Source organism: Lygodium microphyllum, chromosome 18 (assembly GCF_053477565.2).
Source record: "Lygodium microphyllum isolate KBCC chromosome 18, Lygodium_microphyllum_v1.1.10, whole genome shotgun sequence".
NCBI lineage: Eukaryota > Viridiplantae > Streptophyta > Polypodiopsida > Schizaeales > Lygodiaceae > Lygodium > Lygodium microphyllum.
The window spans coordinates 134,152,159-134,167,578 of NC_141152.1; the positions used below are offsets into that span (position 1 = coordinate 134,152,159).

General features: G+C 42.5%; 1 protein-coding gene across 4 annotated transcripts in view; it reads right to left on the reverse strand.

Moving 5' to 3' along the window:
* Positions 1-11,886, reverse strand: part of LOC148021404 (magnesium transporter MRS2-I-like) — a 28,582-nt gene extending 16,696 nt beyond the window's left edge. For all 4 annotated transcript variants that reach the window (XR_015694716.1, XM_087699264.1, XM_087699262.1 and 1 more), the window contains exons 1-5: positions 11,523-11,886; positions 10,449-11,411; positions 9,551-9,580; positions 9,294-9,468; positions 9,035-9,156 (exon numbers count right to left, since the gene is read on the reverse strand). Coding sequence is in view for 3 of the 4 variants with exons in the window: in XM_087699264.1 (XP_087555390.1) it covers positions 9,035-9,156; positions 9,294-9,468; positions 9,551-9,580; positions 10,449-10,763 (642 nt within the window). In the remaining variant the exon portion in view is untranslated. The remainder of the gene's footprint in view (positions 1-9,034; positions 9,157-9,293; positions 9,469-9,550; positions 9,581-10,448; positions 11,412-11,522) is intronic.
* Positions 11,887-15,420: the final 3,534 nt, after the last annotated feature.

Here is a 15,420-nt window from a genome sequence, read left to right on the forward strand (position 1 = left end):
TAGGATTTCCCCTTTGGAGAGGAGAACTATCTAAGTCTTCAAGATGACAACTTTGGAGCCTCTAAGACCTTGTAGTCTCTATCTCTAAATCTCCTGTGATAACTCCTCAAAAGCAAATCGGTCTCCCATAAATAAACCAACCTACATGGAGAATCTCCCCCAAGAGAGATGGATCCTCTATCCAAGGGTGTAGCTAAACTTAAAAATGAAATGGACGCTAACTATGGATGCTCTCTAGTACCCAAGATATGTACATTGCAAACACCCTCTCTCAAGTATTGCATAATCAATACAATAAAATATACCATGACAAAGGAATCATTGTAGTACATAAAACAATGACAACAAATATACCATGGATACACGAGTAATGGATGATCAAGCCACCACCAAGGTGCCTTGGAAAGACATTGATATCAATGTCGATCACACCAATCCCTAACCACAAAAAGTAGAAATAGTTGAATCTTGAGGCTTGTCACTAAATAGCTCCTAGAAAGCACGTCATGACCATGGATTCCCCACCTTTGGCCAAATTGCCAAAGTGTCCCCTCATGTGAGATCAAACTAGGAGCAAAGAACACTCGCTATCAAACATCCCATCATCAACCTAAAAGGCAAACAAGCTCTAGGATTTCAATCTACCAAACTTAATTGATGTTCTAGAGAGCCGCTACTTGGGTCCACTACAACTACATATAGATGAGGCCCAAAGACCCCACCACCACTACCTATTGGTAGGATTGTCAACTCATGTGTGAGTCAATGCATGCCAGTTAGGGGTGGGCACACTCGTTCTTATTTTAGGCATTTATTGTGATTTATTTGTGTGGCATTTGTGGTAGTTTATGCCAATCGGCTAGCATGTATTGCTAGTCGACCAGCTGCAATTTTAGGCATGTTTCATGCCTATTTATTGTGGGGCTCCTCCTCCTTCTCAATCATCATCATTCTTCAAGTGAACTTCTTGTTGGAGAGAAGAGCTGGTGCTAGTACCCACACGGCCAATGACTCGCTCTTGTATGCGATTGTCTTGTGTTTGGTATATGGATTCCATTTCCCGAGCACATCCTGAGTTCTCTTCCTTTGCAATGTTCTTTTGTTTTCTTTCCCTTCTATCATGTGTTCAGCAGTTTATTTCAGCACTTGTCTATGCTTCCATCATTGCACCACTTCTAACACCACCATCCTCTCACACTCCCCTCTATCACTAAAGAGTCCTAAGAAATGCCAGCACCGCTAGGGCTAGAAAGTTGCAGAGGAGGCCTTCACCACCTTCATCTTCACTGCATGGCCCAAGTCAAAGTTTGAATCTAAAAAGGATAACGACTTATCAAAGGAATATTTACCCTTCTTCTTCTTCTTTGTCTCCTTCTCCTTCTATTGTGCCACTAGTTTCTTACAATCCTTTCGAAGATGCCCCTTCTCACCACAATGGTAGCACTGACTTTTCTTCTACTATTGGTCACCCCTCTTAGAAAGTTGCAAAAGCCTCCTGCATGCCACCAGAACCTCCCCCTACAAACACAAAGAAGCATCATGCTCAAGCAGCAAAGAGGTCATATCATCAAAACTCATAGGTGTCACTACTAGGAACACAAGATCACGCCTAAAATGGCATACCAAAGCCGCATCTGTACAAACTAAGCTTTCATAACAGCACTCCAAGTACGATAGTCAAGTACCTTGAGCTTATCATCAATGTTGCAGCATGGAGGAGCCATTTCGGTGAGATGAAAAGATGATGAAATAAGACAAGGTTTGAGAGCGATCCGCACTTTTTGATGCAGACCCATTTACCACAACTTCAATTATTCAAGCAAAACAGTTTTGAAAATGCAAACTTGCTGAAAATGTAGGCTGGAGATGACAAAGGAAGATCAAGCTTGCAGAAAAAAATTGAAAACCACTGTACAACAGCAAAATGTAAGTTGTTGAATCAAAAAGGATAGTAGATCTGGTAAAAACACAAGCTGGACAGCAAAACCACAAAGATAGCAGCAAAAACACAAGCTATAATAGGCAGCCTAGGGCTGAAAATTGTCACCCATTGTCAACATTGCCACCTAGACCTGCCCGGATAAGTTCAGCAGCAAATGCGAGTCTTTGGAGCGGTCTACATGCGAACAAACCTGAAAATGGCAATCAAACACATCAAGCGGCACTAAACCGAGAGACACTTGCTCTAATACTATGCCAGAAAACAATGAAGCAATGGAAGCAAAGAGAGACTACTTATAGAAATTACAATGTACACAAAGAACATAAGAACTCGAAGGAATAGATTCGAGAAATAGAATCCATATACCAAGGCTCAATAGTAGTACAATGGCATGGGCCAGGTGTGAGCCAGCAGAATGCAGTACACTCCCTCTCTCTCCACCATGAAGCGATCATGCTATAGGATGAGCATCTAATGACGAAAAAATGCTTGAGGAGGACCAGCCTATAAATAGGTTAAAATAAATACATAAAATGACTTGTCACCCAATATCAAGAAAAGGTAAGCTCTGATACCATGTCAAGAAAAGTGATGGGATGGTATGCACTCATACCATATCAGAGAGACAATAGGGTTTGCGGGGAGAAACACAAAGTGTACAGCAAACATTGAGTGAAGAAACATACAGTGTACAGCAAACATTGAATGAAGAAAAACTCAAAAACTCAAAAGACAATGATGATGATGAACACTGAATCATGCCGGATGAATCAAGCTGATACAATGGAGGAAAAGCTTGAAGATGACTACACTATTCTAGCTAATCAGGTGGCAGAATCTATAGGGAATTCGCTCTGTGAAGGGAGCAAAACACAGTCCTCCAAGCAATAGGGTATGTTGAGAAACCAAGTCATTCAATAAATTTCTTCACCTTCATTCCTATTTTGGTTTCCATTTACAGTCCCAAAAAGGCTTACTAGGCACCACCCAAGAGACTTCAATGGCCGCCACTCGAGAGAGTGAGACACCACTTGAGATAGTCCGTGCCTATAAATACGGCATAACTTCCCTCATTCTTCATCCCACACATTCATTCCTTCTAACACTCTGTCACCCTCTTCCACAATCTTCTCTCCTCTCTCCATCCTCTCTACTACCATTCACACCTCACAAGGAGGACATTATGGTGAAGGACAACCAGCTGTAAAGGGAGTGAAACACAGTCCTCAGGGGCTGTCAAAATCCAGGAAGAAGATCATCAGCAACAAACACGAACTCCAAAGGGTGGTCATCACCAAGGTGGCCTACCAAATGCTGAAAAGCAGCCACAAAAAGGACAAAGACTACAAAACGCAGCCTATAAAGTGTAATAGGTGCCTGTCAAAGCCGTCATCGATGCCAAAAAGGGTCCAAACTACAAAACGCAACCTATGAGGCTGTCACAAGGCGTAGATCACTATTGCTAAGTGGAGAGGAAGGTGCCAAACTACAAACGCAACCAGGAAAAGCTGATGCCAGCTGGAGAAGCCAATTGCGTGAAGAAGATGGTCAACAAGCAACCATGAGATGGAGGGCAGCTAGATGATGTCACCTGAAGGAAAAATGCAATATGTTATGAAGAGGATCAGAGCACTTGACAGCAAGGTGAAGCACGAACCATGAATTGAATGTCCTCCTTGCATGATGTGAACAATAGGGGGGAGGTTGGAGAGAGGAGAGAAGAATGATAATGTGAAAGTATCGAATGAGGAAAGTCAATGCCATATTTATAGACACAAACTAACTAGAGTGGTGCCCCAGAATGTGGGCGCCCAGCCCTTTTTGGGGCTGTCAATGCAAAACCAAAGAAATGAACAAGAAGAAATGTATTGAATGACTTGGTTTCTCAACACCTAATAGTTATAGTGTAACAAATGCAATAGTTTAACTAAAAAGGCACTATCATAAAGATGAAATACATACTAACTGTGGGTCCTAGCAACCACAATAAATACTTGACACCCATGATATGTACACTGTTAACAAGTGATGCACAAGAAGGAGTGATTGTGTGCACAAGGAGGATGTGGAAAAAACATGAGCTAACAACAAAGAACAGCATACATGTTCTGTTTTTAAGAGATTCTTTTTAAAAATTCCAATTCATGGAAAAAAAAATTGAAACATTTCATATGTTTTGAAGTTTCATATTTCTTCAAGGCAAAACAGGTTTTTTGGTTACTATGATTGTGGACAGCTGCATTTTGAGGCCTAGTCAATGGCCTATTGTTGGATAGCTCCCAGAGGACACACACTGCTCTAACGCTCAACTACATGCTGTGTTTTTGCTGCCTGCCCACTTCTCCATTGCTCCTCTCAACTCTAGTTGCCAGTTTTAGGACCCTAGATCCATCTCCAATGGATTGCACACTCCAACACCTCCCTCAGCCCACTTCAATGGGAGCCATCAGCTGTTCAAAAAATCTACCATTGAGCATTGTGTACATACATTCATATACTTGCAACATTCATTCAATTTCATCAAAGTATCTTCTTCTCTATTTTGTGTTTTTGTGTTTTTGTCTAAGTTATTGTGTTTTGATTATGTTCGTACAATGTGTGTTTTCCCTTTCAAACCCTAGCATATCTTCACATGGTATCAGAGCCACTGCTCTATCAAAGAGTATCCTAAATATCATAGGCTTCAAGGTGGCGTTATTGTCTCAATGTCTCTTGCTGTTGGCACCCAGTTTTCAGCCAGCAGCCCACATTCATCAGCTGTTCAGCCTCCGTCGACTGCAGCCCTCACCTATAGACCAGTTTTCTGCTGCTGCCAGCCACTTGGCGATCCCAAAACAGGCTTGCACTTGCTGTAGATCTGCCATGTCAGCACAATTGTTGCCTGTTTTCTCCACCAGCAGCCTGCATTTTTCAGCCAGCCCTGATGATGTCAACTATTGACTTGTCTACACTAGTTTTCCAGCCTGCATTTTCATGTTGACAAGGCACCTTGCATCACCTCATCCTCATTCAGCTGTCACTTGGTTGTTCTCAGCCTCAGAGTGATCAGATTCCGGCAAATTCAGGTAGTACACTGCTGCGTTCAGCCAAATACAGCCTCAAAAATACTGTATTTTGGTTACCAGCTTGCTGCCCTTCTCTTCTCAGCATTATTTCAGCTCCAACTCGTGGTTACGAAACTCTGGATCCATCTCTAGTGGATGCCATACTCCAACTACTCCCTCAGCTCGCTCCCACAAGAGCCACCAATTGTTGGACAGCTCAAGCTTTGAGCATCTTGTACATTCTCTCCATCATTTACAGCATTGATTCTTCAAAGTTCTCTTCTTTCTCTGTTTGTGTTTGTGTTTTTGCATTTTGTGTTTATTGCATTACTATATAAGTTATTGTGTTTTAGTTGTGTCCATCCATTCTATGTTTTCTCGGTGCAAACCCTCGCATATCTTCACATGGTATCAAAGTTGGTGCTCTTTTAAAGAGTTACCTAAGGTTGCCATGGAGAGCTTGGTTTTGTGCAATATAACGAACAACATGTAACCGATTCACAATGGCTCAAACAACTCTGTCTTTGGATCCTCCAATGCTTTCTCAAGCTACTCCTTCAATGGAGGCTCTATTGAGGCATTATGGTCTTGATTTGGAGGACAATGCTCCATCTACTAACCTTTCTTTTAGGGATCGTTCACAACAGCCCAACTCTTCTTTGTCTCATACTTCTTCACAAGGTACATCTCAATTCCATTGATGAGACACACCACCTCTCAATTGAGGAGAGCCCATCCACCCAGGAAGCATCCGAAAGTTCAAATTCTTTACAAACAAGCCCATGGGTAGGTTTGTAAAATCCATTTTTGTTGGAGTCTAATTTATTCCTTCATCCTCCATTTCATTTGAGTATGAGTTTGGTGCTCCCCATTCACCTTCACATTTCCCGCCCTTCCCTCCCAGTTTCACTTCACATTTAGATTCCTCTTCTTTTAATCTAGACCCTTACTTTAGATCTACAATAGGTTATCCAATCTTAGCACACATTGTCTTTGATGCACATCAACTTTAGAGCTACAATAGGTTATTCAATCTTAGCACACATTGTCTTTGATGCACATCAAGGTTTTAGGGCATCACTAGACACTCAAAAGATGTGGTAGAAGTTAGGGCAACCGTGGGCTACTTCTTATTGCTCCATGAAATAGCACCAGCATCCAAGGTAAAGCAATAAGTTGCCGTGGACCTCATGTGGTCCACATCTCCAACCCAATCTAAATCACTCCAACCTGTAACCACAAGATCTGAACCATCTGCACCTGCTCAATAATAGATCCCTAGATTGGGTGCCCCTCAGAAACCACAAAAGCCGTTGAGCAACCTCCCAATGCACCAACTTGGGCTCACTCATGAACCCAGTCAACAAACCTATAGCAAAACACAAGTCAACATGAGTGTTGAGGAGCCATATCAAGGACCCAATCAACTACCTGTAAAGGTAGCATCTGCCAAAGAAGAATCTGCATGGGTTGTAGTCTTCCAGTTCGGTTCCATAGGAGTAGAAATGGTATTACATCCCTCCATCTCAAACGTGGCTAAAAGCTCCTGCACATACCGCTACTAGGAGATGAAAATCCCCCTTGGAGTTTGGTAAATCTCATGGCCTAAAAAGAAATGGAGGCGGCCCATATCCATCATCTTGAACACCTCGTCTAGTGTCGCTTTAGTCTCCTTGACCTTTTGGGCATGGCCACCTGTCAAAATAAGATCATCCACATAAAGCACGAACGTGTGCCCTCCAACTAAGGTGTGGACATACAATCGGGGATCAGAAGAGGAACGTCAATACCCCAACTTTCCTTGGAGGAACGAGTCTATTTTCTTGTTCCAAGCACGTGGAGTCTATTTGAGGCCATAAAGGGCCTTCTTCAACCTATACACCTTGTCCATCTAATGAGGAAAAGCTAGGAGGTTGCTCAACATAGATCTCCTCCTTCAAATCACCATTGAGAAAGGCAGACTTCACATCAACATGATAAATCAACCATCTCCTTTAGCTGGCTAAGGCAAGAATAGCCCTAATGGTAGCCATCCAAGTTGTACGTGCAAAGGTGTCATAGAAATCCACCCCTAGCTGCTATGCAAAGCCCATTGCAAAACGAGCCACACCTTGCGCTTATCCAAAGTACCATCACTGTGATATTTGGTCTTAAAGACCCATTTCACACCAATCACCTTCATATGAAAGACCCGAGGCACAAGATTCCAAGTGCCATTCCACTTAATAGCATCCAACTCCTACTCCATAGCCTTCTTCCAATGCTGACTGCAAAGCCTCCTTCACAGAGGTGAGCTCCCTATCCTATATGGCAAGACTCATCAAACAATAGTAAGTATAAACAAGCTCCGTGGTATGTGCTTGGTTCCTTCGAGAATGCCACGAACCATCCTACGTCCGCCACTCCTCAAGGGCCCCCTCTATCCCTAAATCATGGTGTATCACGCGCCCAACGAGAAGGCCAAATCTCTCCTCGTCGCTCTCCATCTATTGAAGTCTCGTGCTCGATTTGGAAGCATTCCTACCCTTTCAATTACTCCTCCTGGTTCCAAACCGTAAGGAACCAACCCCTCCCAACGAAGAGTCTCTATCTGCCTCCGAGTAAAATGCACTGAATCGAGGCGGTAATTGCGAAAGGAGCGTTATCGCCATGTCTTTGGAAGTGATCACCTTCCCCACGTTCCGCACTTGCATCTATGGCTACCTTAGCTTGTTCACATACTCCCGCATAGAAGATGATTTGTTAACGCTCAAGGTCCTCATTTGTACCTCCAAAGAAACACATTTCATAATGGTCATTCTATTGTACATTTGATCAAGCTCTAGCCATATCTCCCTAGCCACTACTAGGTGCTCTATATGGGCAATCGTGACTATAGTGCATGAAAGAAAGAGAAACGAACAAATGCACGCATTCAGTTTGTCCCAATGCACCTAAGCCTTTGCCAACTCCAAATGGTTTGCTACAAAAAGTTTGGATTCATCTCTCGATGAAGGATGGTCGATAGCCTCTATCACCAGCTCCGCCAAATCATAGGACTCCAATATGGCAAGCATAACGCGCCAGATGTGGTAATTCTCACCATTGAGCTTTTCATCTAATGGAAAAGCCGGTAGGATAGGTACCTTCCGATCCATGATCGCTTGAAACTTTGTGTCGATCTCAAAAGACATCGTCACTTGCAATGCCTATAAAAACACAAAAACCAGTCCCCATTTGACTATGCAAACATAGCCTGCTAGGGCTCTTCTCCGCTCATCCTGCTCCTCCTTCACTCGCCAAAGGCAATGAAAAGGTAAAATCTGCAGTTGAAGGCTCAAAACGCAGCCCTCCTCCTCCTTGAACAGCAAAAATCGGCAGCAACTTCAGCAACTTTGCTCCTTTCCTGCACGCCCATGCTCGCCTCAGCCTTGTGTGAGCAAATCTTTCACAATAGTTTCCCACCATTGCCTTCAATTCTTCCCCATCTTGCCTCCTTACAAATTCATGCCTGCTCACAAGATCTAAATAGGGTGTTTAGGCATTCATGGCCATCCACGAGATATAAGAGGGGATGTTTGTAGTTGGTCTCCTACTGCACTAAGCCTAGAAAACAAGAGAGTGCACTTGCATGTGGGATCAGAAGTCAGCATGTGAAAAAGCACATTGCTTAGTTGATATTGTCCTAAAAATCTTCTAAACATTCATGGATAGCAATGCTTTCTATATACTAATCCATTTTCTGCTCAATGCTCCAATTTCTACTCTCCTTAAAGTCCACTTCTAACAAGTATCCTTAGACACTTCCTAACAGATAGGATAATGCATCCATGACTGAATGAAAGACTAATGCAAACCCCTATGAATGTCCAAACATTCCCTTATCATTTCTCGTCCTCTGACAAGTATTTTAAGGCATTTGAAGCTCCCTTGGTACACACAACAACATGTTCAAGCAAAACCTCCATGCTTTAATACATTGAAATTCAACTCAACTTTACTTCTGTGAATAACATCTCTATTAAGACTACAACTTGCGATAGTCCAGTATGAGGTGAAATCGTTTTACCTTTTCCACAAGCTCATCAAGAGCTGGATGGGTAACAGTTGCTAGCTCAGTTGCTCGGGCATCCAGGAAACTACAAACAGCTTCTAAAGCTAACTCCAAAGCTCGGAACTCAAATGGTGGCTCTAGAACAACAAACCAAAGGAAGATGGCATGAAATGATTATAGTTCCATGAACAACATCCAGCAACACAAGTACATGCAACTCCTAAACCTTCATTAAGCATAATAGGTTAGCAGCAACGAAGATGAATTAACCTACCATCGTCAGCATCTACTTGTGCTTTTGCAGTCAATCTTGACTTTCCTTGCTCTGCAAAGCTGCCTTCAGCACTGCTTTTGCAGTCCATATCCAGATCTTTTTTGGCAGACAACCGACGGCACAGCTCTTCCACAAATGGCACAACCTTCTCATTTGTTGGATCACGCAACAGCACCTAATTTCCAAAACCAATGGGTCTTAGAGATATGGCCATTCTGAACTCCATTGAAGAAAATGTTATAATGTTTCAACAATACCTCTTCTGCAGTGATGATAGCCTTGATATGCTGCAGTTATTACAGAGTATCAGTGTCAGAAACCTACTGAGGCAAGAAACCCCCCCCCCCCCCCCCCCAAACAAAAAAAAAGTCCAAACATTGGTTGTACTCATGTGCACACACGCACACCACACACTGAGACTAGAGTTGTGTGCTAGAGTCATGTGAACAACCTTTCAACATGTAAAGGTGAAATATATCATCTAACTACTGGAAAGAAGAAAAAGGTTCAAAGGCATTAAGAAGAAGAAAATAAGGCCTGTACATATGAGAGCAAAGAAGCTTGAGGATATTGGTCAAACAATCAGTCAAGTGCATAAGGACAATGAGAGTTCTTGGAAAAAGCAGGTTGTGCTAAGCCCATACATTGTCAAAGGAAGGACAATGGATGTTGATAATGTGTTAGAAAACTGCAGAAGCCATTCCAGGGGAACTGTGCCTAATGAATTTGTACTTGAGGATTTGAAACAAAAGAGATACTTCAACAACAACAAATAGCCCTTCACAAGGAAAAAACATTCGACAAAAGAAGGAATTTGAAAAAGTATCTACTGATAGATCCAAAATGGATAAGGGATTATCCAGAGACTCTAAAGCCCAATGTGCACAAACAATACATTTAAAACTGTAAGCACTCTAATGATTTCACAAGTAGAAATGTGAAAGGGAATCCCACAAGGACTTCAACAAACAAGAAGATCCAAACTGCACATAAACATCAAAAAGCAAAGCAACAATCTTCCCACTCCAGGAAGTCGTGGAACTACAATTATCTACATCAAAAACACAAGCCACATAAGGCTGTGGTCTAAATTTCAGAATGCTCAAAATACAGATGCTCCTACATGGACAAGTGATGGCTACAGAAAGTATGTACCTCCAAGTTTAGAACAATTGCCCGCTCTCGACCAAGGATAGTTGAAGGATATGACAAAAGTGGATCCAGGATGCGAAGGTCACGTGCATGAATTCCAACTCGGTGCATTATTGCATACTTGTCCACCTCAATTATCAAGGATTGTCCTTTCAAGTCTAGAAGCATCCAGGTCTGAGAAGAGATCTTCCTGGAAATGGCCTGCATCTCTGTATTGACTGGCACAACAGCTCTTGCCATTGTAAGTGAGAAACTGCACCTATGTACATAATCTGAGGATGGTAGCCAGAAGGAAGCAAGAGTGAAGCTTATGGTCATATGTAGATGGTTCGAAGCATGAGAATGAGAGAAAGAAACACCAAATGTCTTCAAGAAGAGCTTCGATCTCCATAGACCTTGCAGGTCTGCGCATAAGCTCACATCTTTGCCTCTGTGGGTGTCTTGATCCCACTTGTGCACAGAAGTTGCGATCCTCTTTGATTAAAAAATTTTATCAGTCTTCTTAGATCTAATTGTGGAGTTATTCAAGGGAGACTGTAGAAATCAACATCCCTGTTGATAACCTTATATAATGTGCTCAGAGAATAACTTTCTGTTTATCTGCTTGTAGGCTAGGTGTGAAATTATTCTCAAGAGGGACTGTTGAAATCAAAAACCTTGGAAATTGCCTGTCTGTTGATCAGTTTCAACAATCAACAACCTTGGAAATTAACTGTCTCTTGACTCAACAACGGGTGTAAAAGCGGAGGTATCCAACAACAAATGCAATCTACATTGTGTACCTAATGGCAAAAATCCAATCCTGTGTGATTAAGGCTCTTCTAAATCCAAGAGAGAAGAGCCTTAATCGCAATATCCCGATAGAGTATGTGCCGTGCAGCCTCACAATGCATAGCTCCTGTGTCGCTGTTCATGAAAGCCGTGGAGAACCATGAATGCAAGAGAGAAACACCTCTCCTTGTGCACCTGCTCGAACCGAAACAAAAAGAAAAAGAAACGTGACCGCCATAATAACAGTTTGCATACGCTAAAAGGACCCAACATTAGCCCTAAAATCGACAACCGCGCGACAATCACCTGTAGATTCCAGACGTAAAGAACGAACTGATCAGTAGCGACGACAACAACGATGCTCGTGATCGTGATGGTGACGGCGATGGCGATATAGAATGCCGCTTTCCAGGAGGATCCAAAAACGACCTCAGCATCGAAGGGGCGGAAGGAAGGGACAGAATGAACAGTGCTAGCGAAGAGCACGCAGGCATCGCCACAAGCAGGGGGGTAAACGGTGTAGGGCAGTACTGAGGCGGGCTAGACGATGATGACAAGCTGGCTGGTTCACCTATTAGGCAGAGCAGCGGGTCGATCGAGCTAGCGTTGACGCTGTTGACGTAGATTGATGGGAAAGAAGCCTTCTCTAGTCGTAGCCTACTATGCAATGCATTCTTCTCCCCCTCTCTCTCTCTCTCTCAAAAAAAAAAAAAAAAAAAAAACCCACAGTTTTATGTAAAATGAAATGGACTAAACAACCGTGGTAGGGCCAACACATGCACACAACCCAATCGCGAATAGCTTTGGACCAGATTGGTCTCGAATACATAGGGGACGGATGCAAACATACAAATAGCATCAATATATGGTGGTATGGGAACAAAGCAATAGACCTAGGTAGAAAGAGGTAGAGGAGAAGCTCGACCTTATCGGCATAATTGATCACCTCATAGCTCACAACCTACAACTCCTTGCGCCATCCAAGTTAATGGGTGCACCTTGACTGTTAGTACTGCACAAGATCAAGAGAATGCCTATAATAGTGGATATTCATTGAGACTACTAGTACTTCTTATTTGACTACATGCCAATGATCTTAACCCTCAAAGCAATGGAACTTATAAGCTTGGAATGGCATCTAACATGGATTGTTGCAAAATCCAAAAATTTCGAGTAGACCCTCTTCGAGTACATGGTGCATGGAGCTATTAAAGGAGGATATAGGGAGTCGTGTTGACCCTTGGGGGAACTTTGCATGCATTGTTCAACACTATATCAACATGCAGAGAACATGTTTGTGGGGTAAGGAGAGAGAAGAACTCCAATGGGCTAAAGATGCTATGAAGATGATGGAAACCACGGCATATGAAAGATAGTTAAGCAACTTTAGGATGACTAGTTCCTGAGTCTTGAACTATTTTATACTCCTCATCCCATGACCTCTCCTAAAATTTAAATTGTTCTTGACCTTCAAGAAGGCCTTCACGATGTTATCCTGACTAATTTTGGTCTATAGGTTGAACATGTTGGGGGTAAAGGCACATATGCCTAGCCACCCATGTATTAGTTACACTAACATCATCCACGTCCCACATACCCACACACCTGTACATTGCAAGTGGTGAGCGGCCATCAATATCACTTCATTCTTTATTCTTTCAGTGACATTTGAATAAAGGGAGGGCTGGTCACACGTTATGACTATTAGAGTTCTCACATCCTCTCTCTCTCTCTCTCTCTCTCTCTCTCTCTCTCTCTCTCTCTCTCTCTCTCTCTCTCTCTCTAGCTCTTGCTTCTGCTCCATGCTTCCACTTCAGGGCTCACTCCCTTCAGCTGGTATTAGAGCCATCTTTCCCAAGAGCTTGAGCCCACCAACGAAGCATTGCTTCAACTCTGGTGGAGAAAAGCTTCAGCTCCTCACAGTTTCAGCCATGGATTCTTCACCTCGAGGTATGCATTGAGATCCATCTTCTTCCCAAGTGATAGAAGACTTGTTGAGGCTTGCTCCAAGTCTTCCCCTAGCCCTAGTCATCATTGCCTTTTGCTCCATTGTGGGCAGCAAAGGGAGCAGCTACAACAGCAATATCCACATGTTGCATGTGTTTAGGCAATCCTCCCCTCTGTCTGATTTGATAACTCTCCCACCTCCCGTGGCCTTTGGCACTTGGGCAATCATCCCCAACATTGGTTACTTGAGTCTTGGAGCTTCCAACCTCTATTCCTTGCTATCATAACAACAGACCTACTATTATACGAATCTGAATAGAGTTTCCTTAGACATTGGAGCTTGTATATGCTTCCTGCGATGCCCATATGCGTATGTATTGATGCTATAACAAGGTTGAATGCAATTTTATCAGTGAAGCATATACCTCTTGCTCCTGGGTGCTTATCGATCATTTCAGGTGATGTACCGATGCTTATGGTTCATGTAACATGCTTGCTTATGCTTCCAGATTGCCTTTGAGCTGAGATTGGAGTTTTAAATCTTAACATTGATTGTCATTCACTGTTATGTATGGCTATTTGATGCTTTAGTAAGAGCTTTGCAAGCTACTTGGATTGGATGCTCTTGAATATATACTACTTGGATCTTGGATGTATGGACGCCTTCCACATGATGTTTTGAGCTTTGTTTTCTCATTTGGCATTTGACTTTTGTTCCAATGGAGGCCAGTTCTTGACATTTGGAGAATTGAGCTTTTGGTTACGTAGTTGAGCTCGAGGGTCTTACAATGAGACCGTGGGACTTGGTGACATATACATGCCCTTTATCATGCATTATGTACGAAGTTGATGCTTAGTGAGCTAATGTGACATTACTTTTGGGCCACCGGCATCTATCTCTATCACGATGTTGACAGTGATGTATGCATCTTGGTTGGTTATGTACTGAGCTTTTGTTACATTACTCAGTCCATTGTGCCTCTAGTTGGTCTCTTCTGTTCTTGATCTGGTAGTGTTTTTAGGGCTGTTTGTAGTAATCAAAATAGCCTATTTTGACAAATTGTGCACTTGTTTGCCTTCATTATGCCTAGTGGCTCAAGTAATAGTGCTATCTTTAATATTGACAAGTTGGATGACACCAACTATAGCTGTTGGAAGGCTCGAATCTGGCAAGTTTTAGTACAGAAAATGTAGGTTAGGCCCTTGAAATATAAGGGTGTCAATCTCAAACTTATTGATGTAGATGATTGGGTTGAACTAGATGAGCTATGTAAGTTTACTATCATATTATCCCTCTCTAAGCAGGTGTTTTACAATGTTGTCTATTATGGGCAATCCACATGGGAATTATAGAAAAAGATTCGCAATGTCTATGACAAACAAAGCCTTGTTTCTTAGATGTATTGGCTGAAGCAACTCGTGGACCTTCGCATAAAGGAGAGCACTTCTATGTCAACTCACTTAAATGAGTTTCATTCCATTATCAACCTTTTGTCTTCGTAGGGGATTGAAGTCAAGGGCACCCTTCTTCCCTTGTTTCTCTTAGTTACACTGCCTGAATCGCGGGATACATTTCATACTGTTGTGTGCCAACATAGATGATGGGTTACAGTTGCAGGATATGTAGAAGGGTGCACTCTTGATTGAAGAGGTTAACAAGAAGAATGTCGATGCTTCCCACACCTCTTATGCTTTGACAGTTAGAGGCAATAATGGTATGACCACAATGGTAGAGACTCTCAGCAGTCTCGCTTTCTGTCACGTGGATAGTCTCGCAATAAGTCCTGTGGCTGTAAGTCCTCATTGACTTGTCATTACTATGGAAAAGCAAGGCATATTCGGCCATAGTGCCATAAAATGTGCGAAGACAAGCGCAAAGAAAAGGTCAAGGGTAAAGCACAAGACAAAAATGATGATCACAACATTGTCCCTAGCAAGTTTAGTGTTAAGATTGAAGATATTAATGTTGTGCAAACTAATTTTGATTACTTGCAGCTTCTTCTCCTGAGACTTCACAGCTAATTGATGCTTTGTTAGGGTATACTTAGTGTTGGTTGATAATTCTAGGAGCTTCTTTTCATGTGACCCCTCATAGAGAGTGGTTTCACTCCTATCGTAACTTTACTAGATCTATTCGTTTGGGTAATGACCTGGCATTGGAGATAGTTGATATTGGTGATGTTCAGCTTAGTTTGGTTCAGGTTGCATGTTTACTCTTCTTGATGTACGTCATGTATCAGCTCTCACGAAGAGCCTT